Source organism: Chroicocephalus ridibundus, chromosome 8 (genome assembly GCF_963924245.1).
Source record: "Chroicocephalus ridibundus chromosome 8, bChrRid1.1, whole genome shotgun sequence".
In the NCBI taxonomy this organism is placed as follows: domain Eukaryota; kingdom Metazoa; phylum Chordata; class Aves; order Charadriiformes; family Laridae; genus Chroicocephalus; species Chroicocephalus ridibundus.
This window is the reverse complement of record NC_086291.1, coordinates 13,114,537-13,142,436: the sequence shown is the minus strand read 5'-3', so window position 1 is coordinate 13,142,436 and position 27,900 is coordinate 13,114,537. Positions and strand designations below refer to the sequence as shown.

Genomic DNA, 27,900 nt, shown 5'->3' with positions numbered 1-27,900 from the left:
ACTCCTTTCTTATTACCCATGATAGATTAATTCAATAACACACAGTTTAAAATCACAGAGAACCAAAACACACTAAGTATAAACCAACGGTGATACTTAAATAGGGAAAAAAGATCATGTTAATGCCACAGTTGACTGCAAGTCTTAGGACAAAGAGCATAAACACAACCAACTTTACAACCACTGTCACACATACAGAGAAAAAGTCTCCATTTTTAATATTAAATACATTCAGGACAGAACATAAATTGTGCTCTTCCACTTTTAAGTTCCAACCTGTTATGGACCGAAATACCTAAACAGGAATAAATTTCCTGCCACAAACAAAATTTCGAACACAAACATTGTCACAGGCATTTGTCAAAGAGATGAAGGTCAGTGTTCACACATCACACTTTAAAGTTAATCCCTAACACAGGCTAGAACCAACACATAACACAGGGAAGAACACCATTATTCACTGCACATACCTTCTGCATCTGTTGGTCTGATTTGGCCATCTCTGCAAAGTAATCATCTGGCCTCCGAGTAGGAACTTGGAGCTTACGCAACCTAGGTAGGGCTTCCAGCACCGCTGCCTGCGCCTGCCGGTAACTAGGGAGACAGCACAGCACCATCTCTGTCACTGGGTATCAGGCATCTCCCAGTGCTGATGGAAACGCTGCTCACATAAGCTAACTGATGCTGGGATCTAACATACATTGATCCAGAATTACATCAACATTCTGTGCCCTACAGCATTCAGGGACACTAAAAGCAATTTAGGTGCCAGGACAATATTAACGCTTATAACTTGCACGTATACATTTATCTAGTTTCCAGTTACAGTTTTGTATGTTGGATTATAAAAGGCAAGCCAAATGTAATAACACCCCAAAAAAATCCACAAACAAAAATCCATATCCTGCATTAAAGCCATAGTGCTGCAATCAAGGAACTTTTTAAATAAACTCTCCAGCAAAGGATGAAAGTCTGCTGCAAGGAGGAAAAGTATTTCCAGTCACAAGACAAATTTAATATACTAGCATTAATCCATTAATCTGTAGTTATTTTGGAAAACATTCAGAGCCATCAAAAATAAGACACATGGTCCCAGAGTGACATGACACTGGTGACTGCCAGCGCGGCAGTCTGCAGCACACCTGTGAAACACAACTCCAAGCATGCAGCAGTATGCCCAGACCCTGCAAGAAATCTCCCTTTTTGACACTTACAAACTCATTTCTCTCTGGAAATCGTTCTCAGGATCAACACCATCTTTGCTGGAAGCGCTCTGTGAGATGGGATCGACGGCCTGGCCCAAAGTCACATCCAGCCTTTCCACCCAAGCCAGCTGCTGCTTGAATTCGGACAGGCACTGCTTCAGCCCGTTCTGGGAAAGAAGCACAGCTCTGCACACCGCCGCACAGAACCGCCTCCCCAAGGAGCTCACACCGTGGGCTGCTCCTCCAAGGCCATACCCCAAACGGCCATAGCAGGGCAGGCCCCCCCGGAGGCCTGCCCTGCCCCGACCCCCGCGGGCCCAGGCCGCAGCGGGGGCTCCTCTGCCCCGCACCCAGCCCTGGGGAGACGCGGGCCCCGGCCCAGGGATTCCGCCCAGCCCCGGGAAGGCCCCGCTCACCGTGTCGTTGCGCCGCTTCGGCCGCTCCTCCAGCACCACGTTGAGCCCCGGCTTCAGGTCGCCCCTGGAGAAGGCCTCCTGGAGCTGCGGAGAGGGGACACTCAGGCCGCGCCGCCGGCGAGGGCACCGGGCGGCCCTGCGCCGCGGCCGCCGGGGGAGGCCTCGCCGCCGAGCCCGCTCCCCGGCCCCACCACCCGCGGACACGGGCTCACCTCCGAGTCCGAGAGAGAGGAGTCCTCCGAGCCGGACTCCGAGTCGGAAAGGGACCCGCGCCGCGCCATGCTGCCGCCGCTGCCGCCACCGCTTCCGGCCGCGTGCGCGCGCCCCCACCGCCTCTTCCGGCGATGCCGGGGCCGCGGTTGCCGCGGCGACGGCGGCGGCATCATGTCGGCGGTGGTGGCGCAGCCCGTGGCCGTCTTTGGCTGCCGGCCGCGGGTCGCCGGCGGCGTCTGCTTCTTGGAGGACCAGGTCGTGCTGCACGCGGCGGGGACGGGCTGCCTCCAGCTCCACCTCGAGCAGAAATGGCACAAGTTCGTCCCAGGTGCCACCGACCCCGGCCCTAGTCCCGAGCCCGGCCCCAAGCCCGACCCCGACCCGGGTCCTGGACCCGATCCCGTCCCCGGCGCGCCCTGACCCCTTTCCTCCCCGCAGGCACCGAGAAGAGCGGTGGCGTGCAGGCGCTGGCCGTCAGCCCCAACCGGCGGTACCTGGCGGTCTCGGAGACGGTGGCGGAGCAGCCGGTGCTGACGGTCTACGAGCTGTCGGAGGTACCGGCGCGGCGGCGGAGGAGGCTGGCCGCCGCCGAGCTGCCGGCGCGGGAGGCGGTGTCCCTGGCCTTCTCCCCTGACTGCCGGTACCTGGCGGCCGCCACGGCCCCCCCCGAGGGGCACCTCACCTACTGGCTCTGGGAGAAGCAGCGGCTGATGGCGGTGGTCCGCCTCCGGGCCCCAGGCAGCGGCATCTGCCAGGTAACGGCCGCGGCCCTGGGGGGCTCCTCGTCTACCGTGCCACCAGGCCCGGGTCCCTTCGGCTCCCCCCAGGCCTTGCTAGGGTACGGGGGTGCGCACACCTGCCTCTGAAACTGAGCTGGGCCAGCATCTCTGCAGCTTATTTTTAACGTTTTGATTCACGGTTGACTGGTTCTTTGGGAGCCTATTGCACTATTTTGAAAAGGTGGATAAAAGGAGCAAACTTTAGTTCAACAAGTAGTGGGTGCCAGGCAGCACCTAAGTTCACCCTGCAGGATATGTGCACGGTACATTCTCCTGTGGCCACATGGCTTCTGCCCAGGGCAAGAGAGGAGGAGAGGGCTCCACACTGTGGATTTTATATACTTTCCGGGGCCTTTCTTGGCATCCGCTGTTGGCCTTCCTCAGCAATAGGCCACTGGGCTAAATAAATTTTTGCTTTGACCCATAATGGGCATTTTCATGTCTGTATTTCGTAACACATGAGATTCTCTTGTATCACACGAGATCTGTGGTACAGGGCCAATACAACTGGCCAGTGAGTGTGCAATGTGTCCCTTGTGTCCCTGCAGAAACACTCATTAAATATATTGGCTGTGCTTAGTAGGCATAACACCCATCTTGGAAGCTCTCGACGTGCTCGTGCCCCTTTTCCGCCCCGCAGTCTGTTCCATGTACAGATCAGAGGAGTAGCCCAGGAAGAGCAGCCAGGAGCAGGCTGATGGCACTCAAACAATTCCTGCGTCCTGCTTTGGGTGCCCTTTTTTAGTATCTTTCTTGCAGGGAGGCAAGAGGCTTTCAGTACGTGGGTTGCTTGGACCCTCGCTGCCATTTTTTACTGGGGTACAGCTACAAGCAGAGGTTGGGTGAACTGCTGCCTTCATGAGAGCAATTCCTAAAGAGAGGAGAGTGACTGTAAAGACAACCACTGTCTAGAGTCCCATTAAGCACAAAAAATGCGGTCTAGCTACCCCTGCTATCCTTAATGTTGGGTATTGACGTGGCTATTCCACTGTTTTCGCCAATAGACACCTAATTATGTGAATTAATGTGTATAATGGGTAAGGTTTGCCTGAAATACAGAAATACAGAATTTATTCCTGGCCTTTAAGAATGAATGCTTGCACTTTTCAGGAAGATTGCTACTGGAAAAAAAAAAACAAACTTGCTAATCAGCAGTAAAGAGGTATTTTGGCCTTTTGTCATTTAATCCTGAAGGGCAGAGACAACTTTCTCTTTGGTACTGCGTTGTGATTCAGAACCCTAGCTTAATAGAGTTAATGTATTTGTAGCATCATGTAAAATTGATATACACAGTTTTGAAAGGGAAAACTGCAATATGTAGCTATGATGGTTATTTCTTAGTCTCTTCTGTATTCCTGTATGTTTCTATGAACTTTCTTCCTGTGTTTGTTTTCCTGTATCTGGTATTGAAAGTCTTCAGAACAGGTATAATATTTGCTTATTTGTGAACATAGTTGTGTAAAATAATTTCTCTCTCTTTTGTTCCATAGGTGAGCTTTAGTCCTGAAGACAATGCACAGGTTTGTGTCACTGGAAATGGCTTTTTTAAACTGTTTAAGTATAGTGAAGGAACTTTGAAGCAGACGAATTTACAAAAGGGAGAACCGCAAAACTACTTGTGCCATGCCTGGCTGTCCAAGGAGGAAGTGATATGTGGCACTGACACAGGCAAACTTATCTTGTTTGAAACTGGGGAGTTGCACTGGGAGACAACTGTAGAGTACAAAAAATCACCCAGGGAACTAGAAGAAGATGCAATCTCAAAAGTATATGAGAGGTAAATCTGTTAAATACTATTACTAATAGTTTCATGCTTGTGCCTGCAGATGACTTGCAGGCCATTCACTTATTTCCTTCTTGTCCAGTTTATGAATGGGTTATAATATTTTGATTCCTGCTGATAAGCATGTCTTTATGCATTTCCTGCTTGCAGTTTTTCTGACATCTCTTGTGGACTGGCCTGTGAAGATAATGCTTCACAACAGGATCCTTTGCCTCAAATATCTGCAGTTGCAGCTTATTCCAAAGGCTTTGCATGTTCATCTAGCCCAGGAGTTGTTCTTCTGTTTGAGAAGACCAAGGAAAAGGAAGTCTACAAGGAGAGTCAAGAAATCTGGGTAGGGAGAAAAAAGCGTTTCCCAGGAATTATGCAACAGAGGCCTGTTTAGAGGGGTGAGGGTGCTTCCAATTCAGTTATTAATAATTTTTAGTGCATCTCTAAATTACATTGTAAGCATTAGCTAACTGTCCTGGTGATGCCAAAAGGGAGGGAGTTGCCAGAGGTCACACTGAAAGTCAGTGACAGATGTCCTTTTGCAAGGTAACTCTGCATGTTCCCACAAGTGAGTAACTTTTATTTATAGAGACTTGGAGCTAAGAAGTAGTCTACATCAGTTTTGAAGATCTAGGCTGCTTGTTTTTTTCCAAGGCAAAGCTTTTCTGCCCTCCGATATTTATTATAGCTGTCATGATACTTGTGCACTCTTAAGTAATCTGTTCTGTAGCAAGCTGTATGCACTGATTTACTACAATCTCTGGATAAGAACATTTAATTCTGGTGACCTGGTCAAACCTTTATACTCTGGGCCTTAAAGGTCAGATCCTCCCTATGCGTGAGACCCTGTAATAAGACTGTTATCAACCTGAATGATATGGTACAAAGAATTCTGAGATCACAGTTTTCAGGCAGTTTTCATTCTGACACTTGCTAGGTTTTTTCCTTGATGTTTTTCTGCTACCATTTTCATTTTTGTTTAATGCAGTTCTTAAGATTACTGCTGAAATGTCCTCTGGTACTTTTTTTCAGCTGTAATGCTATAGATTCAGTTAGGTTATCTTGTCCTCTATTCCTTGCCTTGCAGTAGTTATGAACTATTAAATATCCAAGTTATCTTACTGATGTTATGTATATGCTTATTAGAGTAGCATTACAGCAAAAGTGTATGTGTCTGCATGCCTACTACTAAACCATGGAGACTTGGAATATCCCATGGGATGCATTTCTTGTGCAGCTTCCTCAGGACCTGTTCAGCAGTGAGCCAAAAAAGTCGAGCAGACAAGACATTATATGTATTTGTTTCAGCCCCTCTGAGGAAAGGATGGTCATTAACACAAATAAAAATCAGCTTTACATGTTTACTATGCTCTCCAGCGATTTAATGAAGGTGAGTGCAATCTTCTCACATTCCACAGCCATCATGTCCGGTAAGGGACGTATTGTCATGGCACAGGCTATTCAGTGTCGCTTTCTATGATGCATTCTCATAAAATCCATCAAATAGCATCTGAACCCTTAAAACTCATTATATGAAATGCTCCCCATGCTTCTCGGAGAGCTGGATTTCAGTAGTCCCTTGCTCAAGCATCCCTCCGTATGAATACTTGATGTTACTCAGCAGAATGATAGAGGACAGTGTTAAGACCATTTAAGAGTGCATGTCACTGTCAAACCACTTAAGTAAGGCTTTAAGGGAAAGATTTTTAATATAACTGTAGTAGTTTATGCTCCGGTGTAATATGCAGAAACTTTAATGCAATGATAAAGCTGGAACAGCCACGGGAATCTGATGTTACTCTAAAATGATAGTTGTTGAAGTCCTAGTTAGAAGTGAAACTTCTTTGTGAAGGACAAACATAATGAAAAACATTCCCTACTCTGAAGGAATTAAATAATACAAAGACAAGAGATAAATGTATTATCATGAAATAGATTTGCATGGAGTTAAATACCTAACCTGTATACAGGTGTACAAAAAGATTTTTACAAAAAGAGGTTTTGTAGTTACGGGTCCTTTTTCTGCATGCAGCCTAAAATTTTATTGGTGCTTCATTTCCAGCATATACTCAATAAACATCCAGGTTAAGTTGCTTATCACTCAGCGCTTGATTATTTTTAAATATCTGTCTGACCAGAAGGTCCTAACTGAATTCTTGCAGTCCAGTTTTATTTATTTATCTAACTTGCATTTCTTTGGACATCTACAATTATGTTCTGCTTTCACTAGTGTATGAGAGCTGTGGAGCCTACATCTTCCCTACATCACTTTTCTTGATTATTAATTATAAAGTTAAAACTGATTCTAACATTCTTGTGTTTTTAAGATTGTAATGTTCAGACTGGTGCAATGAAAGGATTAAGTAGTTTCCTCAAATCTATTGGATTACTGTACGCAAAGAGCTATGACAGATTTCTTACCTAACTTACTGCCTGCAGTGAAATATTTGTGATTTTTTTATGTTCTCATTGCTTCTCAGGAGAAGACAACTTATTTTGCATATCTGAATTTCCCATTGCATTCTGCTTCAATCACTGGCCTGGACATCTGTATTTGGAAACCCATTCTTGCTACTTGTTCCCTGGATAGATCTGTTCGCATCTGGAATTACAAGACCAAGTAAACAGTTGTTTGTGTTTGCTATTACCTCTTATTCTTTTGTATATTGAATTTAGCAGGCAACAGCAGCAATCTCATATGAATGAGAGTGGTGTTCTGGTAAAATTCTTGTGTGGTGTGGGATATAAATGGTCCTACTGACATGATTTGGGCGGTGTGAATATGCAGCGCCTTTAAAACCAGTACCAAAAGAATCCAAAGCCTTTTCTATTAAGCCATTTTTGTGTCAGACTTCTCATGTGTTTTTGAAAAAAAATCTTCAGGAATGTTTCATGCAGCTTTGTCTTAAGATACTCTTGTCCCATCCCCTGCTTCGTAGCCATAGTTCTTAAGCAAAATGACTCCAGCTTTCAAGGTTCTCTGGAGGGAGACAAATCTCAGAAGAGATGTTTGTGTAGGTTTGCAATCAGCGGTTAATGTACCTTCTTTGTTATATTACAGTAAAACAAGGATTTGCTCTTGCACCTTCCACACATTCTCTATGAACCAGAAAGTTCAGATTTGCCTTTATAACATCTGTGTGATCGTTACTTGACTGAATGACAACACATTTCCTCAAGGACAAAGCAGAGTCAGATTGTAGCTGCAGGTGTCCTTGCTGGGACAGATAATGTCCTGTCAAGTGTGCACAGGGCGTTCGTACTACTCCATACTGCGCAATGGTTTTCTCTTTCAGCACTTTGGAGCTGTATAAGGAATATCGGGAGGAAGCATACACAGTATCACTTCATCCCACTGGCCTTTTCTGTTTGGTTGGGTTTTCTGACAAACTCCGATTTATAAGTCTACTGTATGAGGACATGCATGTTTTCAAGGAGTTTCCTGTGAGAAAATGTAGAGAGGTAAGGAGTGATGCAAAAATGAAATAGGGGAGCTATAGGGGCAGAGTGGTGAAGAACACGACAGAAGGTAGAAACCTCTCCAAGAGATTCTAGTAGGATTTAGGATATCAAAGCACGGAGAAAAGGATTCTGACTATTGGAAAATGATCCTGGACGCTGATGCATAACCGTGGACGTGGGAAGCCGCAGAAGGGGTAGTTTGCTCAGAAATACTCAAGGACTGAATTTTACAGGGGAAAGCATCAATTAAGAAAGCAGTAAGAGACTAATTAGGTCATGGAATTTTCTTTTTGTGTAACATTCTGATATTAGACAATGTCATTGGAATTCAACGCATGACTTTTTTTATCCACTGCATCTACAGTAATGGGTGGTTATGTTCTTTTTGTAGTGCTCATTCAGTAACAGAGGCCATCTTTTTGCTGCAGTTAATGGAAATGTGATTCAAATTTATTCCAGCATCACCTTTGAGAATATTAATAATCTGAGAGGACATAGTGGGAAGGTTAGTAAACAAGTCCTATACAATACAACTCAGTAAAGTATGAACTAATTGGTAAGATGTATTTTCAAAAGGTAAAGTACAATTTTGGATCAGAAATGGGCCCAAAAATTAAAAATAGAAATACAAAAGTCAGTTTTGTTTTGTCAGAAATCAATGTTTGCACACACTAGATATATCTAAAGAGTCTGTCCTTAAATTGAAGGTGAATGATTGGCAGGTAGCTGAAACAGCAAAAATATCCCAGTAATAAATTATAAAAATAAAAGGTAGTACTCCTTATTGAAATGAGCTTTTTCCTGACAGTGCATTCATAAAGTAGTTCTTACTGATTATTTTTTTTTTAATGCTAAAAAGGAATTAGTTGAGAAACATCTAGGGGGTTTTACGTAAGGCTTAGAAATGTGATTCCAAAGTTGTCGTGGATTTACTGGTAAAATGACACCATGCTGTACGTCTGTGACTTACACATTGGGCTCCCTGGTGTATTTTGCTTTTGCCAGATACATGCAGTTAAATGGAGCACAGATGATGCTGAATTTTTCTCCTGTGACACACATGGTGCTGTGTATGAGTGGAACTTGTTGACAGGTAAAAGGAAGTCAGAGTGTGTGCTCAAGTCCTGCATGTACAGCAGCATTGCCCTGTCTTCTGATGCCAAAATCATCTTTGCCGTCGGATCTGACCAAACTATCAAAGAAATTTCAGAATCTTCGGTGAGCTAACAAGCACTCTGTGATTTTGCTAAGGTCTCTGGGGAGGGTACTAGTGCTTTGGTTTCCTTATCCATTTGGTAAGTAGGAATCAGTCTGGATTTGATAACTGTGATATTTACTGATGATATTCTTGTGTTCTCATGTCCTTTACCATGAAACCTGAGATTTTGTTGTAGTTTTGTATTGTTATAACTTTACTTGGATTTACTTAGAAATCAAACTAACTTGGCAAAATTGTATCGACTGTTTTGCTGAAATACAAATGTATTGCATCTACCACTGCAGGCTACATGCATATTTTTTTTTGTCCAGAAAAGTAGTAAATTGTATGTGATAACTATTATGTCTTTCAGAAGTGATCAACTTGTGGGACTTGGCTTGAAATTTTAAGAATGCTTATCTATAAAGCTTAATACTAATTATTTACTCCTATAGCCACGTAGATTCTTTTAACTGCATTATTTGTTGCAGGCAGAGATATGAGGATTGCTCATGAAATAAGTAATCAAATAGTATTGTGAAACTTAATGTGATGTGAGGATTTTGTGTAGTGGTTTGATTTTTTTTTTTTCCAGATTCAGCATGAAGTGTCAGCTTTTGGTGTTGTTTATACTGCAATAGCTGTTTCTCATTCCGGGCACATGGTATTTGTTGGTACATCTCTGGGGACAATTCGAGCTATGAAATACCCATTACCTTTGACAAAGGATTTCAACGAGTATCAGGCCCATGCAGGCGCTGTTACAAAGGTAACATAGGGTACTTTCTTTTCCCCGCGATACCAGCTGCGCGTCTTCTTCAGCGCTGATTCTCTTTCCCATTTCATAGCACAATATGTTAAAACTAAGGAGCCTGCATGTGGAGCATGAGTATTACACCATTCATAGAAGTCCTGTCTCTAGAAATAGATGTCACTGGATAAGCTGTTGTTGGCTAAAAAGTGGCTTACACCGGGACACATAACATGGCATATCCCTGATGGAGAACTTTGATATAGCTCTTTCTGGAAAGAGGAAGATAAAGCTATGTGGCCTTGAAAACCTCTTGTGAGAATAGAAGGAGGAATGAGATAAATGTATTAAGCAACTTGCTGCCAGGGTAAAAAGCAGAAGAGACTGCAGTGCTGGTCTGCTAACCAGGGTGTATTTCTAAATGGCTAATGGACAGCATCTGAAAGGTAGGGATATGACGAGTAGAGCCTGCAACCATTTCAGTGCACTTTCTCCAGGAAGCCACATGTTCTGTCATAGTAAAGCTGCTTGTACTTTTGGTATTTTAAGTATCACTGTCAAATACAACACCTTGACTTAGGGCTGCACAGTCCAACATTAGGCTATGAACTTCAGTTATTGGAACTCTACTTTCACCTCACTCGTAAACTGTATCTGCTCCCAGGTACTCTATGCCAGGCCACACAGTCACAGGAGGTCTGGAGGAGGTGACAGCAGTTATTACTAGATAGTTCTTGGTGGGCTTATCTGCAGATTCAAAAGAAAACATTTAGCCATCTGTTGCTCAAACAACTTCTCAAAGAAAAAAGCTAGAGACCTTTGGAATTGTCATATAAATTGCTTGTCTGGGCTATAAGTGTCTAGATGGACTTTTCTGTTCCAGGTTTTTAAAAATCTTCCTACAGCTTTGAGAGCAGAAGCGGATCCAGTGTCTTCACACGTTCTTCTTTTCTTTCCCTTCCCCTGTTGTCTGGACCAGGGTGGAGCAGCAGTAGAGAACATAATCAAAATGTTGGTAGTGGGGCTGTGTTAGTGTTTTCACTATTGACTTTCTGTGGTAGAAATGACAGGGAGTATGTGAGTGGGGAGAAAAATTTGATATAAAACCAAACTGTGTTTCCATTCTTCCTTGTCTCTACTATTATTTTTTTGTTTCTTCCTTCTAAGATGTCCATAACAAATGATGACCTATTTTTGCTTACCGCCTCAGAGGATGGCTCTGTATTTATATGGAAAGTCTATGATAAAGGAGGTGGGATACTGAAATGGGAAAAGGAAGTTGAGTATGCTGAGGAAGTGCTGATCATGAGATCAGATATAGAAGAGAAGGTAGGAGGAGCAATTGTGAATATGTACCATAGGATTCCAATGCACCAGCTATCATGGTTTGGGCTGGACTGGCCACTAAACGTTTGTTTACGTTTAACAAACATTTAGTGGCCAGTCCAGCCCAAAGCATGACAACAGCTTATGAAATACATTTGCATGATGTTTGTGACTAGCTGTTCCTGTATGGCCTTCTGTTTAAGAGGGCTTGCGTGGCTTTCGTCATAAAAAGAGGTCACAGCAAGTAGCTGCAGCTGCTTGTTAATATACTAACTGCATTGTAGGAATAGTGAGTGTGGAGAAAAGTTTAGACTTTTCTCTAATACTTTCCCCAATCTCTTGAAAGCAGCTTTAATGGAGCAGAGAAGCCTGAAGCTGCATTTTTATAGACCATCGTGTAAGATAACAAAGAAACCTTACTTCTGGAACTTATTCTTGGTCTGTCTGTCTGAAAATTCTCTGCAAAGGCTGTCCTTCATAAATATGTGCATGTAAATAAATCATTCTTAACAAGCTGTTGCTAATGGCAAATAATCTCTCTGTTAAAACGGTCTTCTCATCCATGCCCTAACAGAGTCAGGCAATGCTAGACCTGCAGATTCGTGTGAAAGAGCTACAGACAGAAAAGGATTACCAGCTATGTCTCAAGGACATCTACTGTAATGAAAAAATAAAGGAACTGGAAGAGAATTTCACTCAGGAAATAGGCTCCCTTAAAACCAAACACCAGGTATGATTCATATTGCAGAACTGAATACCAAGAAATCTTTCACTGAAGAGTTGAATTCAAGCTTGCATTATATGAGTATGAATGCTATAAAGCATCTGAAAAATGAAACATTCCTTTCCATTAAAGATGTTCTTCATATTTCTGAAGCATAAAGCTACCTTTGAGTCAAGTATCTTGTTAAGTACAAAGGAATGCAAGGGTTCTCCTAGGTAGCCTATAAGTATCTTCATATAAAAATGGTTCCAGCAATAAATGCTGCCTGAGATGAAGGATCAGTAAGCTATGTCACCCTTGTGTAGAAATGGGACCATGCCTTAAAGCTACATCATATATAAGGTTGCAGCTGATGCAGGATCCAACACTTATTCTCCTTAATGCCACTTTCTTTGTGTCCTGGCCACTTAGCTTTTTTAAGAACATCTGCTGGGATGTCTTGTAAAATATATTCCCTGGATTTCTTCTGTTCATGTGTTTATTGATTTCTCTGTGGTCACGAAGCAGGACTTCCCTGAAAGGCAAAAGCCACAATAATTCTTTCCACTGTCTTATTTATCTGTGTCTGTTAATTCTATTCTGTCCATCTGTCTGCTCTACGCACCAGATTTCTGACCTGTAGTTTGCTATATTTCTGGACCCTTTTTAGAGTTAGAAGGCAGGTGATCCAATAGCAATTTCTCTGTCAGTAAGATGGCTTGAAGTAAGATATTACATATCACATGATTCAATTCTGTCAGCTTCATGTTCTTTTTGAGCTTTTGGGTGATTATTATCCTGTCCTGGTGATTTGTTACTGCTTATTTTGATGAGTTGTACATGGTTCCTTCAAGCAGTATTTCAGTTTGACTCCACATAAAGAAGGATTCCAGGATGAAAACTTGCCAAGTTAAGTAGTAGTTTTATTATTTGTTGTGTCTAGCAGGCAAATGGAGTATTTCTGCTTATGCAAGACCCATACAGCTGTTATGAGAAGAAAGTGAAAACATTGTACCTATGGTACAATTCCCAACTTTTCTGGGAAATTTCTCACCCATTTTCTTGTTCCAGTTCTTTGTGCTTTTTTAGAAGATATAAGTCATTTGTAGTGGTAGTTGGACATCCCAAGCAAATGGCATTCAAAACTCACTTTTGCAATTCATGCAAAAATTCATTTGTCATTCTGTGTTTTAGGACCTCAAAGTTGCCTCAAGTGAGACAGGAAGCAGCTTGAACTTTAATATCTGGACAACAATTTGTGGAACTGCAAATTCTCCTCAAGCAGGCGCACACAAAGTGGAGGCTTTTGTAGCTCACAAACTTTTCTTGTTAGACTAGGATTATATGGTACTCTGTATTATATGAACTCCATTTGCTACTTTTCCTTAGCTAACTTATCTCTGGGAAAACTATGCTTAGTGACACATGGCAACTGAATTTTGGTGAGAGACTCCAAATGTAAATTCTGTTATGTATGCGTTCCCCACCATGGGCAAGAGCACAAACGATTTGGACACTGCTTGGCCTAGTTTCAAATTAAAATGTATTTTCCTTGTTTTTTTCCCCAGATTTTACAGGCAGAGAAAGAAAAACAGGAGCTACAACACCAGCTTCAACTGTCTGAGCTGATGAATAAACAAGCCAGGGAGATGCAACAGTTAGGTTAGACTATAACAAGTGATAGATATTGCAGACCAAATGTTTGTCTAAACTGTATCGTGCACATGACCATGGTGAGAACATGCACATGGGCACTGTATCTTAGATATTTGCGTTTTGAGATTAGTAATTTCTTCATTTATCTTATCGCTCACTGTACAAGAATAGTGAAATCATACAGTTCAGCAAAGAGGCTAATGTACAATGCACACATCATGGAAATACCTGGACCTCAGATTCATAACCAAGATAAAATGGAAATACTGCAAATTAGTACCAAAAAGCAAGTCAACCCATAAATGAGTCCATTACCTACTCATACTCTGTAGCAGTCGTGCCTTATACAGCTCTGTCGTGGTTGTCATCTCAAGGGGATGCCTAAATTAGCTGTTACTAATTTGTTGTAATGGCAGAGTAGGAGATTTTGGTGTAGGTTTTAGACTTGTTCAAACTGGAACAGAAGAAGAACATTCTGTCCTGATGCAGCAAGCAGGGATATAGCAGAATATTCAGAGACACAACTGAGAAAGGTGAATGACAGCTTTGGAACAGGCATGATTAGTGAAGTGGAAAGTAAAAGGAAGAACAGGAAATTCAAGAGATGGTTTTCTGATGTAAAATTTTGTATGGCCTCAGAGTCTAAAACCCCTGTATATCTCATGAGAAAAGTGAAGAAGTGCTTTTAGTGTAACTTGTTGCAACCAGCTGCCAAAAAGACAGTAGAGAATAAGACATTGATGGCTGTAGAAGGATAGGATACACCTCTCTTTTCTATTAGTTTTATCTGTTCCATATGTTTCCTGTTACCAGAATCTGACAATAATCAGAAGCTTTTAATGGAAAATGAGAAATACCAGGAGCTGGAAGTGAAATCCCAGAGGATGCAGGAGGAATACGAGAAACAATTGCACAATTTGGAGGAAAGCAAAAGCAGGGCTGTGAAGGAGCTAACAGAATATTATGAGGAAAAACTTAATGAGAAATCTGTTCAGCTGGAAGAGGTAAGAACCTTGATTTGCGGTTTGAATTATTAACTAAGTTTATCTCCAACCGTGTTAAAATGTTCCCTAGGACAGGAGAGGTTGGCTCCCTCCATGCAAATCTTAATCTGCCTGTAACCTTGAGGATATATGTTGACAGGTAGAATAGTAACAAGGAAAACCCAGCTGACTTACCAACTTTAGTGGGCTTCATACCGCGAGTAAGTAACCTGCTAAGAATAATATCCTTTGGCATTCTCAGCTTCACCTCTCTTTCTCCTAGATCCAAGAATTCCCGTTTATTAATGTGGGTTAGATGATACATTTACTGTAATTGAAGAAAGATTCAATCTCCTTGTTCTAGTGGAAAAATAACGTTTCTAAAATGGTGAATTCCATTCTTGAGTCCCTGAGGTTCCTGCCTGCATAATTTGGAGAACAAAGAGAAATACCCTGCGTACTTAAAAAACTCCTGCACATTGAGGTCAAAGACTTGGCTACACAAAGGGCAACCAGAGAACTGATACTTACATATCTAAAGTCAATAAATTCTATCAACATTACTGTTTGCAGCCCTATGTTGCAATACCAATTTGGAAAGAATGTGAGGAATGAATGTGAGAAGAGAGGCATACAGAGACTGATGCAAACCTGAGTGGTTATTGGTCCTAATGCATCAGAAAAGCAATTTTAAAAGATCTTCTGAAGTGTTGCTCGTGTTTGCAATTTCTGCAGCCAAAACAAGTTTGCTGATGTTAGTATTTGGGCCAGGTTCCTAACTTGAAGCATCCAAACCTTAAGAATAATTTTTTTTTAGAATAATTTTTTATGTTTGTCTTAACAGTCTTTAAAGTTACATTAATCCCCTAAGAAATTAAGTTACCTTAAAAGAAATTGCTGCAATTGAAGAGTCCACTAAATATAGATACTCCCAGGAGAAACACAGTTACAGATAAAGAATTCTGCTCTTCTTTATTGGTCTCTTACTGTTGTTTCTCTAATGTTTGCTTTCTGTAACTGCAGGCAAAGGAGGATATGAAGCAGCAGCTTCAAGTACATGAAGAAATTAAGAAACAAATTGAAGAAGATGAAGACCAAGAAATCCTGGAAATCAAAATCAAGTATGAGAGACGGCTCTTGGAAGAAAAGGAATCAAACCTGCAACTGAAAGGAGAAATAGGAGTCATGAATAAAAGGGTATGTCTTATTCTGTGATAGGATCAGACCTGCACATGGAGACCTATAGCCGAGGACTGAATGTGGTTAATGCTTGTCAATTTAGTCTGTAAATATGTGGCATTTCACATGAGAACAGTAGACCTTTCTTACATGAGTTTGAATGTTTCAGAATATTTGGGCAGAAGAAGCAGCTGTGTGCTGATTGTATTGCTGATATGATTAGAGATAGATGATAGAGGTGTGGTTTTATTAGTACACTTTCTTTTATCTTACATAGTTTTAAATTATAAATAATAATATTGTTCATCCTATGATGGGAAAGAAATGAACCTTTTCATTTTTCCAAGATACAGTGTGTTGCTTCGTTAGAAAAATACTTCTACTGTTTCGTTCGATGCAATAAATACTTTGTGTTTTGTATGCATCATCATTTTTTTATTGGTTTTACTAGGATTTTTAAGGACGCATAAAACCTTTTACCTCTTTTACTGGCTGGGTATTACATTTGCATAAAGGTGTTAGAGGGACATTTTTTCTTTTCAGTTTCTTCAGTATCTATCCGGAGACAGAGAGGTTCTCTTCCTTCATACCATCTACTATCATGGTACTGTCTTTAGTTCCATTGTCTTTTAGATGCCAGGAATTTCTTTGTTGGTTGGCACAGTTTGACCAGCACCATTCCTTGGTTCCGACTTCCTTGGCTTCACAGATCTAAGTATTGAGGTGGGGATTTTGAGAGTACCCAAGAGCTATGAACTAGGCACCCTTCCAGTCTACTTCTGACATTTTTAGAGATGGATATCCATACCCTTCTTGCTTCTGGATGCAAATTCCTTGATTCCTTGTAGTGCAGTAAGTATTCTGTCAGAGTATATGGAAAATGCAAAAATGGATATTCAACCCCCTTTTGAGTTACAGATATTTAAGTGACGTGATTCTCCTTCATCATATCTTAGTTTGATATCCTTTATGCCACACTGTCTACAAGGTATCTTACAGAGTAGGATGGCTAAGTAGTGCACAATTTTTGGAGAGTGTTAAGTTCTTATTTGTTTGCCTCTGTAGTTGAACAGTCTACAGAAAGAGCTCAAGGAGAGAAACAGAGACACTGAGGAAATGAGACTGGAACAGCAGAAGCTGCAAGGGGTCATCAAGTCACTAGAGAAGGACATCTTAGCACTGAAGACAGAGATTCAAGAGAGAGCTGACACTATCCAAGACAAGGTGAGAAACTGGACAATTGGCTGAGATCAAAGTCACCCTCCCTTAATTTAATACAGCAATTTATTTTAATAGTATGTTGTGATAATATCACATGACTGGAAACTCAGTTTTAACTTGAAGAATTTGTCATCTTTCTTTTGGGATTTTAGTTCTTAGTTGACATTCTAAGCTTTTCTTGGGGAGCTCAAGTTCAGATGTTGAGTTTCTCATTCCCTGTTTTGGGATCTGTAGATGGCGCTCTGCCTTATTTGTCCCCTCCTTTCCCACCCAATCTGTGTAGATGTGCAACTGAAGTTCAGTCTTCCACTAGACCTGTGACTGCTGTTTTTGCCTTTACTATATTCGTGCCTAGTCCTAGGGATCTGTTTGAGAGTGCTGTGTCTGATTCAGATCTCTGTACCTATTTCTCCCAGGAGAAGCATATATATGACCTAAAAAAGAAAACTCAGGAACTGGAAAAGTTCAAGTTTGTACTGGATTACAGAATAGAGGAGTTTAAGAAGCAAATAGAGTCACGTGAAAACGATATTGAAACAACGAAGGAGCAGATCCGTGAGGTGAGTAACACTCTCATTTGGCCTTTGCTACTAAGCCCTTTAAATACAAAGATGACCCCACAAGTCCCATGGAAGACTCCACCCTGTTTGTTCCTTGACTTCTTTCACTGTTTCAATATCTTTACAGCTCATAAAAATATTTGTGCACAATAGCTGCTATTTAATTTTCTATCATGTGCTACCAGTGACCAACACAGTTACTTAAGCTCCTGTTTCAGTATTTAATTCTAGACTCTGAGTAGTATCAGTTTTGCTTAAAAATAGATCTTGTCCTGATGTGGTTGCCCTTCACATACCCTGTAGAGTTTGCAAGACACTGCCTTTACTGATCTGGAGGAAGAGAGGGTGAACTCTCAAAAAAGTTGCAGATTTATGCAAACATAGCTGTTTAGGGGTTAGGTATGTGGATAAATTACTGTTCATCAGCTGATCCATGAAAAATTTCCATGTATTCATATTTAGTTTGCAACAAATTCATTGAGGCAGCTTATTTATGAGAGAAGCTTACTGTGATCTCTCCATAGATGTACCTTTAGCTCAGCCAAATTAGGACTATGGTGACATAGCTAATCAATGAACTATTAGCTTTCATAAGTCTGTTTATTCAGAACAAAAGCCTTTTAAATAAAATGCAGACTAATGAACAATGTGTATGTACATCAGACTAGCATGATGAAAGCCCTGTTCTCTCTTCTGGTCACCATCTTATGCCAGTAAATGCTGTAGTACTGTTATTGCTTTTTTTCCCTGTGTTCTACATATGTACCCACAGCTTTTCAATGCATTTGTTTCTTTTCAGTATCAGGTTCTTCTTAGTGTTGCACTTACTCTTTCCAGTAGTGACTGTTAATTTCCATCTTGCCCATTTTTACTCAGATGGAACTGTAAAGCTCCAGTTCAGCTCAAGGAAATGAAGGGGCATCCCATCACTTAAATAGCTAACTCAAAAAGGAGTTCAATATCCATTTTTATGTTTTCTGTATATTCTGACAGAGGGCAGTGTTGTTCCAAAATTGTCTTTTTTTGTGTTGTAATTCAACCTGAAGGGGGATCTACACCCTCAAGTCTGTATTTCCAGTCTCTGATTTTCCTGTTATGTGTTGTTTTTTCGTGTCTCCTTTTAGTCCTGATTTCCTCCTCCTGCTTCCTTTCAGATGGAGGGGGAGCTGGAACGATTCCGTAAGGAGGGCACACAACTGAAGCTGAACATCACACAACTGCAACAGAAACTAAAGGCAACTGATCGCGAGATGCACAGAGAGAGGCAGAAGGTGTGGCGTACAACCACTGTGCAGGAACTACATAATTAACTTTGTGGGGACAGAACACTGCAGAAGCATTACTCTAAGCAAACAGGTAGTTCAGGGATACTTTGTCCAAGGACCAGGAGAGTCTCTGGTCAGTGGGGACAAAGACAGAAAGCTTCCGAGCCTGCAACCAGATTAGAGAGTTGATATTAAAAAAAATCCAGTTATTTATGTGACAGTTTGTTCAATCAACATATATTCTCCTGGGTTTAACAGAGCAGTGAGTCAAATACTTAGCCAACTACGCTTTCCTGCCCAAGCTTGAAATCTGGGGACACTTGGCTTAAACAGGAGCAGCATGTAGGCTACCACCTACAATAATATATAGGCATTAGTAGGATTAAATGAAGGGTGAGCTTATTAATGGAAGAGACAAGGACCCCTTGCATTTGATAAGAAGCATGTCAGACATGAGGGAGGAAAAGAGACTGCAAGTGAAGATAAAGGAGCTTAGCGGGCAGTGCAGGGCTGAGGAAGCAGGTAGAGGGGCCTGGTAGAAACCGAGTAAGAACAAGAAGGCAATCTTGATGGGAAGGCATCAAGTTGTGTACGTGTCTGGTATGTGTTTTGTCCTTTGCCTCCTCTCATTAACTGTTTGTGTGTTGTTTCTAAATAACAATGTAGGTTGTATGTGAAAGGACAGTGGGGGATATCATTCAGAATAATAAGTCACTGGTTTTCAGATGAGATCTCTGGATGCTGGCACTTACATTACCTAATGCAAGTATCTTGGATTATTATTGCTGCTAAAACTTACCACTGCTGTTCGACACGTAGTGCTCGCATCCCCAGTGTGTTTTTTAATTAAACGTTTGGTTTTTTTTAAATTAAGTGGAAGTAAAGTATATGAGAACTTTCACCAGTTCTACTAGGCTTTCTAGAAGATTGCATGTGATAGAGTGCTGTGATGAGCCAAATAAGAATGTACCTACATCATTCTTGCAGAAGCAAAACATGGAAGCTCTCATCAAACGATTTAAAGCAGATCTTCATAATTGTGTGGGCTTCATTCAGGATTCCAAAAAAATGAAGGATGGGATCCGTGAGCTCTACAGCAAGTATGTGCAGCAATCAGACATGGTGAGTCAGGGCCTTTGCCTTCTCCTTGCAGATGAATTTCTCTGGTAGTGTAATTACTGAGGCAACATGCTGTGCCCCCTCAGGTGGAGACTGATGCAGTAGACATAGATTTGCAGCAGGAGTACATGAGACAGCGAGAGTATCTTGAGAGGAATTTGGCAGCTTTAAAAAAGAAAGTGGTGAAGGATCAGGAAATCCACCAAGCTGCTTACATGCGCATCATGCAGGTAATAAGCCTTTTACTTGTGCTATGGAGAGGGAAAACAGAAGTAGCTGCACAAAAGAGACTTTAGTAGCCTTACCTCTATGGTTTCTTAGGACTTTGAAATAGTTTTGGTTCGCTTCCTTGCCAGGAATTCCTGTTTTTCAAGTGCTTCCATTCAAGGATAATATTAATTGAGCTACTGAAGTTCTATAATTTTCTGGACAGAAAGAGCAAGATCTCTGAAGTCAGAAATTGCTGCTGTTTTGTGGATACTTTTGTTTCTGTGCCACTCCCTAATGTAAAAGGAGACAGGGAATCTCTGCTGCCTGCGTACTTTTTAAGCAATTCATGTACTTGTTTGTTATTTCAAACAGTGTTTATCATTGCCATCATAGTCAATTTGCATCTATCTGAGTTCCAAGCTGTACTTGCTGTGTGGTAGTGTTTAGGAAGTAATTTTGGAGGAAGAAAAGAAAAAAAAGTTACTTTCTTTGGTCACATAGTCCCACGCCTACTGCTCTGAATTCACAACTTTCTGTTTTTCACGTTCAGGTTTTTTGAGGAAGTTCAGAAACACAAGGCAAGGTAAACTTTGACTGCTGGGGTCAAAGATCCAATTTGTTTTCACCTGGAGTGAGAGGATCTAAGCCCCCACACCAAACATCCTAGGAAGACAGCTCTTTTGCAGTCTCTTCTTACCATGATCTCCTTTTGCTCAGTCAGCATTTCCTTTTCCCCTCACTAGCCCTTTCTTCATTGTTACTTTTTTATGCTTCCTCAGGATCGTTAGAGCTCAGTCCCCGTCTAAGTCATCTTTCTTTGCTGTTTATTCGTAGTACTTCTTCAGGCCTAGGCAGCAGTGATATTCATCCCTGGCCCTGTTTTAACTTTTTTACTCCCTCTGTGAGTTAGATGTTTCCTTTTGGTACAAAAAGAGATGGCTTCAGAATATAACCTGAAGAATCTCCTTGCTGGAATAGGGTGGCAGATGGTGCTCATAATGATAACACTTGATGTCTTGGATCAGTAAGCCTAACATGAAATGATGATTAAAACCCAATTAATAAAACATCTGGAAGATGAAGATATCAAAGGTTCTAACCAGCCTGGTTTCTTCAAAGAAAAAGCAGTTCTCTGAAGTCTAGTAGATTAATGAGACTTTACAGCCAGGAGGAGTTATCATGGTCTTCCAGTCCCTCACAGGGGGCTTTTAAGACTAGTTTAGACAAACTTCTGTCAGGACTTGCTTTGAAAAAGTAAATGACATCTTGACAGCCTTCTGTCTCTGTATTTCTATTATTCCTCAGTTGTGCTTACATTTTCAGAGCTGTGCGTTCCTCTTTGAGTGACTATTCATAGGTACGTTCCACTAGTGGCTGCTGCAACAGATGATTAGAACTGTCAAGATAATTTTAATTATTCATACCAGTTGGCAAGTTGCTTGTTGTTAGACTATTAGTTTTCCCTCCAGCCTTCTATATTTGTAATGGCTTCTTTGGTCACTTGGATACATAAGAACAGACACACTGAGTAATCCTGAAGTAACGCTGCTTGAACTGAAGCATGTATAGGATGATCTTTTCTATAATATGTCCTACCTGTCTCTGACAGTCAGCACTGAGGGAGCTGGGCATGTTTAGCTTGGAGAAGAGGAGGCTGAGGGGAGACCTCATGGAGCCTTATCCCCCATGCATTTGATCAATCCCTTTTCTGAAACAATTGGTATTTTGCCACAACATCCCGTGACAATGAGTTTTACCATGAACATTTATTTTAATCCGTTGCATGATCACTGCGTTGCAGTGCAAGCTTTCTGACAGAATGCAAAGATTGAATTAAAGGCTAATCTCTCTGGATAGCATGCCTCTTCAGAAAAATATTATCAGTGTCAACCAGCAGCCTTTTAACACCCAGCAAACCAAACAAGACATTTCTACATAGCCCACATTGCCTCATACAAGATACTGTGTATTATACTGTCTAATAGACCAAAAGCAAAGTCTTCATTTGATAGCAGCATTCAACCACTTGGAGTGAACTTATGAAGATGTTCATTACTAAAGTACACCTAAATGGAAATGCTGTGACCTAACCCTGAAGACTGGTCAAAAGAAAATTACCATGACTGATTGTTGGAAGTTCTCTTCTTCATGTGTTCCTTTCAGGATCAAGCTCTGGGATAAATGCATAGTAGCCTAATGTCATCTGTGTTTGAAGGCTTGAATTAAACAAGTCAACAAAATATTATGGTTTCAGAGCAGGCTGCCTGAGCTCACCAACTCATGCTGCATTTAGAGACCAGCACAACCACTGCAAGAACAACTGTTCTTGCCCAAATTCAGACCTTAATGCATCCCGCAATCTTCCTCCACACAGTGACTTTCAGCTGGGGGGGAAACTAAAGCACCGTTGGTGTACTTGTCTTAGCGTAAAGTATTGAGAATCTTGCCATGCACGTCCACCTTGAGTTATTGCTGCCAATTTGAACTCCTTGAGTGCATCTATATACAGATAATTGCAGTAAGAATTGTACTTTGTTACTAACCAGTTTTCAGTTGTGTGGTGCCAATACTTTATAAATATACTGTAAAGAACCAAATCATATGCTTTACATAAATCTCTTATGGCAACATAATTATCTCTATCAACCAAAATTATCTTTTTAAAAAAATCAAGATTTGAAGATACCTTTTTCATAGGAAAATGTCATTAATCCTTGTTTTTATCTCCTGTTGTTTTAGTGGTTTCCCTATTGCTTGAGATAGGTATTATGTGGGGTACACAAAGCATGCCTTTCAGCCATTTATATGTTTAAAACATTGTGATTTATGATAGCGTTCCAGGGATTGGAGTGGTGCTGTGTTACAAAACTTCTAAAAAACCTCCACAGGTAGCCGAAATCACCGCTACTCGGTTCAAGCGTGATGGCAGCTGTTTAACATTTGCACTAGTTGTTGATGTGATAAGGTATTTCACTGTCTTTGTAAGAGGCAAATATACAATTCCACTTCTCTTGAATTCAGAAAAGAACTATTTAGTTAATGGTGCTTCTGTTTCTGAATCATGGGCAACAGTTTTATCATCCTTCGCTAGTATCAGCCCATACTGTTTTTGCTGAAGTCTTTGAATCTGTCACAACAATGAGTAAAGTACATTCACTTTTACTTTCACAACTCCTTCGGCAAGATGCTTTGTGGTAGGCTATTAAAAAATGGGAGGATTTAACTTTTATGGGTTGAAATCTGACTTAAAAAAAGAACAAAAGATGAATAAATGGCCAACTTTTCCTCATGACAGCATGTTAGCAGTAGGTATCTCAAGTCTCCATATGCTTTATACATTTCTTAATAATTTGGAAGAGGTGTTGGGAAGTGATGTCTGTCAGAACTAATGAAGAGGGCTTTGAAGAACTGCAAGGAGATACAGATAATTTAAGTGAACAGACACATAGTGGCAAATGAAAAGCAAAATAATACACCCTGGAGGGCGAAATGGGAATTATTCACATTAATTCTGAATTAATTGGATCAATCCAGGAAAGGACCTGGGCTTCCCTGTGGAATGGGCAAGGAAGATGATAACCTTGGAGTGCAGCTGCAGTCAGAAAAGCAAAAGAAATATTAGCTAATTGAGCTAACGTGGTTTGAATACTGTCGTGTTTTGTGTCAAATCTACTGTGGCCTTATCTGAAATGTTGTATACTGTACTGATTGCCCTGTATCTTCTGCTTGTGATACTGATTCTATACAGTCCAGTGTCCTTCCCAATGATACGAAGATGCATATTGCTGAGCCATGTAGTACCTGTGCTTTTCCTGATAGGGCATATTGTTTTTGCAGGAAAATGTGAGTCTGATTAAGGAAATAAATGAGTTGCGGCAAGAACTGAAGGTGGCCCACACCCAGGTGAATGACCTCCGGTCAACACTAAGATTAACCAAGAAAAAGCAAGCAATTCAAGACACAGGTGAATAGTGCTTCTTGTATGTTTTCCATATTGTCAGTACTCATACCAGAAGCCTTTTTTGTCCTTGGTGAACAATTCTGTTACTGTCTCCCTATCATTCCAGCTTGTCTGCCTGCTAGTACCTGTTCTATTGTAATGCTAGTTGTAGAAGCTGCTAAATACTGCAGAATCTTACTATTTAGCTCTGTTCATTCAGCCATGAAAAATGCCTTTCCTTGTTCATGCCAAAGAATTCGGTGAGCTGGACCTTTCTTACTCTGCACTGTCTTCTCTGATTTTATCTCCTAGCTCCCTCCAGTGAACTGCTGTCCAGCCCAGCTGTCCTGCGGTTGAATGCAGAGAAGGAAAATGAGACAATCATAGAAATGCAGCAGCTAGAAATTCAATACCTGCGAGACCAAATCCAGGAGAAGGGGCAAGTCCTTGCAGTTCAGCCTCTCTTAGATGGCAGTCTACCTCAGCTGAACCTGGAAAGAAGCCACAAGACACAGCAACAGTGACCTGGTTCAAGGATGCCTTACATTATTATATTCTCCTGGCAAGATCAGAAATGCAACAGCATAGATTAGACTTACATGATTCTATACTTTTCCACTAGAAGCATTTATGCAGCAGTCGCTGCTCTGAACACAAGGTAGCAACCTTCACTCCCTTCTACTTCCCTGGAATCTGCCCTTTCCATGAAGCTTATGAGCCAAGAGAAAAAAAATAAATTTGTGTTAGTGCAAGACTGAACTTTGTGCCTTCATGCTATGGCAGGTACGCACCTTTCTATTAAAAAATAATGTGTCCTAGTTCAGAAGATCTGGTCACGCTCTGTAAGCCTTTTCTGCTAGCATTCTAATTTGGTGTCATTGTGCTGCAAACATCAGCGTCAGCCTTTTATTTTCCTGTATTGAATTGCCTATGTCCATACAGAGTACTGCCCGTAGTTAAGACAGACATCAGTGTTATTCCAAGCAGGTATCCAGTCACAGGCTAAAAATCAATTACCTTGTGACGGCAACTTTTGACTAGTGGTCAAGCACACCTGAGCTGGAGCCCTTGTTCAAGCCTCTGCCTCCTGCCTAGAGATGTGTTGTCTCATCTGTTACAATCATTTCAGCAGGCAAAAAGGCAGCCCAGTTTCAAACTCCAAAACCTGGAATAAAGTCTAAACCTTATATCATAACTCTCCTGTAACTTTGATAAATTAATCTTTTCTTGCCTTTTTTCCAACATCTGCAATCCCTTTAGTTCAGTTTTTCTGATAAATTCTGCTAAAAAGTCACTCTGCAAAGTACTCATGTATACAAAAAGGCAGGGAGTAATTTCTTTAATAATAAGGGGGGGAAAGTATATTTTTCATCCTTTGTTGTCAGCGCATGACACACTGTCTCACTGAGGGATACTTCACATACGTCAGAAGTTTAAGCTACTGATTGAGCATGGAACTATATGGTATTACAACAGCCAGTACGTTACTGTTTCCGTTTTCTATCCTGAATTGTAGAAAAGTGACAAGTGCTGTCTTCATACTAATAATATCACACAGAAAATAGTGGTGCCAAGGCTGGATAACTTCTAAGCTGTATTACCATCGCGGATACTAGACTCATTTCCAGGCTAACACCATGGCAAAACAGATGGTTCCATGAGGTCCTATGACCTGGGAGACTTCAGTTGAGTGCTTTATCCATAAACATGGAATTAAGTTTCTTTAGTCTTACTTTTTTCATTTTGCAGCTTTAACCTGTATGAAGCATAGGTTTCACAGGAACAAAAGGAAGAAGTTATGATGAAATTGGTCTGTTAATGTGCTAGCTTAACACCCTTTCTTCCTGCCCCCCTCCCCATATAATCATCTTGATACTTCCGGTACAGAAAAAGGATGTAATTAATGTAATTAGCAAATTTTTTAGGAACTAGTTCCCTCTTAAATTTTCAGAACACACCCATTTTAATTTGCTAGACTCCCATGTGGTATAATTTTCCCCTCTCTCTGTCAGAATAAATTGAGTGGTAGAAGCCACTGCTTTAATAGATGTGGTTTAGAGAAATGGAATCAATCTTTCTGAAAAAGAAGAACGTTTTCCTAATAAGAGGAAGAAGCATATACAGGTGAAGAATGATTTCTAAGGGGTGAATAATATGCTTAAAGATATGCCTGTGTGTCACCCTCATTAGAAAGCTTTTAAAGGCAATCAAGGCCTGCCCGATGAAGCCTAGGTAGACAGCTAGCAAACTTGGTTCAAGAGGATTTTGAACTTGATCTTGGTGGCTAAAAGGCAGCTAAAACATTGTTTGTGAGGGAGAACATTAAAAATCAGGCACAGCGGAGTGTTATAACTGAGATTTATCTGAGACCTGCTGGAAGCAAAATAGATGTACGAGCCCCTTCTGTACTGGGAAAACTAGACCAAGGTCAGTCTCCCACGCATGTGCTGTAGAAATATTTTCAGAATTAAGTTGTAACTAGAGTATGGTTTTGTACGCTCATGGTCTTCTGAATTCTCTCAGGGTGCAAAGACACTTTTCACTTTCCTCTCTTGGTCTGCATTGTCTGTTTCTCCTCTTGGTACCTCTCTAAAGGAGCTGGTAAGCATCTCATGCTCCTATAAAGTTACAGCCCACTTTTTAAAGTGAATATATGTCTATCTTTAAAGCTGAGTAAGGTTTCCCCTCGGATGACATGTTTGTTAACTGGCCCAACTAAAGGACAGGTTTTTCTGGGTAGGGGCAAGGTCATTGTTCATGGGTGTTTGTATAGGGAAATCCACCACATCCCATTTGTTGTTTTAGGTTTAGGACAACAACCACTGGACAGATGATATTTCACAAGTTTCAAAAGATCTGTCAGATTTTACTGAGACAAATTCCTGAAGCTGTCACACTAATTGGTGTCTATTGTATTAGCGTATCCCGAGCTTCCCTTTTCATAGCCTGCTAAAAAACTCACACACGGCTTTATAACTGAGCCTTCCTTTCCACTAGTCAGGCAAGAGCTGTTGTTCAGCCCCGTTCTCTTCTTCCTCCTAGCATCTCCCAGCTGCTCAGACTCACAGCAGTGATCCCTTCTGCTGTCTTTGAGCCCAGACACAAGGAGGGGGCATACACTCGGTCCAGGAGTCCCATTCCCCTACTGGCTTCAACGTTCCTGGCTACTCCCTTTTTTTCCTCTTCCTCTCTCAAGTGATTCCTTTTCTGTTTCCCTAATTCATCTCAAAATGGTCACCCTTTTCTTTCTGCTAGATAAGCAGGAAGTCAGCTCTTCTGCAGCATAGTAGGCTCTGCTGATGCCGCTGTCTCCCAGGGAGGGGGGTACTGCGGCTGCCTGGTGATGGGGAGATGGCACTGCAATGACATCTTGCCTGACTTAAGTGCCTGCCTGGACTAATGCCATACAAAGATCCAGTCCTGATGCGACCAGATGGCCCTGGCCTATACAGTAGTGCAGGAGCTATTTTATTCAATACTACATAAGACCAAATACTTGCTGAATGTGTCAAATCTTCCCTAGCGCTGCCAACCTGGCTGCAGGCTTCCTCTCACCTGCTGCCTGGGAGCTGCTCCCTGGCTCTTCCAGCCCTTCACCTCCAGCTAGGAGGAAATGAGCCACCTTCCAGGATCGGTGCGTGGCCGGATCCTGCCCGGGGAGGGAGGGGTAGTGCCTGCACACCGGCGCGGCTCTGGAGCCTCTCCAAGGCCAGCAGCAGGTTTGCTGAGACGCCACCCTGCTGGGGAATGCACCTGCCCGGGCAAGAGGTGAGGGCTCGCAGCCTCTCCTCGGTGCTGCCCGCGCCGCAACAGGAAGGGCAGCCGGCAGCAGCACCTGTTTCTTGGCAGGCGGTCGCCAGAGGAAGGGAAGAGATTTTCCCCGTGAGCTCCCTCGTTAGCTCGATCCAGTGGAAGGAAAGCCAGGAAAAACCCTCGCTGC

At 41.7% G+C, this 27,900-nt stretch overlaps 1 protein-coding gene across 4 annotated transcripts; it reads left to right on the top strand.

Moving 5' to 3' along the window:
- The first annotated feature begins 1,864 nt into the window (after positions 1-1,864).
- Positions 1,865-27,900, top strand: CFAP57 (cilia and flagella associated protein 57). Of its 4 annotated transcripts, none has more exons than XR_010072173.1 (23): positions 1,865-2,162; positions 2,273-2,589; positions 4,104-4,390; positions 4,547-4,730; positions 5,625-5,777; positions 6,868-7,007; positions 7,684-7,849; positions 8,241-8,354; positions 8,855-9,067; positions 9,643-9,816; positions 10,966-11,127; positions 11,699-11,854; positions 13,396-13,489; positions 14,297-14,487; positions 15,490-15,663; positions 16,711-16,869; positions 17,283-17,426; positions 18,581-18,697; positions 19,679-19,813; positions 19,897-20,040; positions 23,858-23,984; positions 24,273-24,743; positions 27,810-27,900. XR_010072173.1 is itself a non-coding variant. In XM_063343189.1 (22 exons), exons 1-22 carry the CDS (start codon positions 1,901-1,903, stop codon positions 24,482-24,484), a joined length of 3,825 nt encoding a protein of 1,274 aa, XP_063199259.1. In that variant the 5' UTR covers positions 1,865-1,900; the 3' UTR covers positions 24,485-24,768. The 4 variants fall into 4 exon arrangements, 1 of the variants encoding a protein (XP_063199259.1); XR_010072175.1 differs by lacking the exon at positions 27,810-27,900 and adding an exon at positions 27,484-27,508; XR_010072174.1 differs by lacking the exon at positions 27,810-27,900 and adding an exon at positions 27,216-27,330.

Coding starts and splice junctions, on each gene's coding strand:
- CFAP57 (XM_063343189.1), top strand. CDS start 1,901: ATGCTGCCGCCGCTGCCGCCACCGCTTCCGGCCGCGTGCGCGCGCCCC. Junction 4,391..4,546: donor ATCTCAAAAGTATATGAGAG/GTAAATCTGTTA, acceptor TCCTGCTTGCAG/TTTTTCTGACATCTCTTGTG. Junction 4,731..5,624: donor AGGAGAGTCAAGAAATCTGG/GTAGGGAGAAAA, acceptor TTTCTTGTGCAG/CTTCCTCAGGACCTGTTCAG.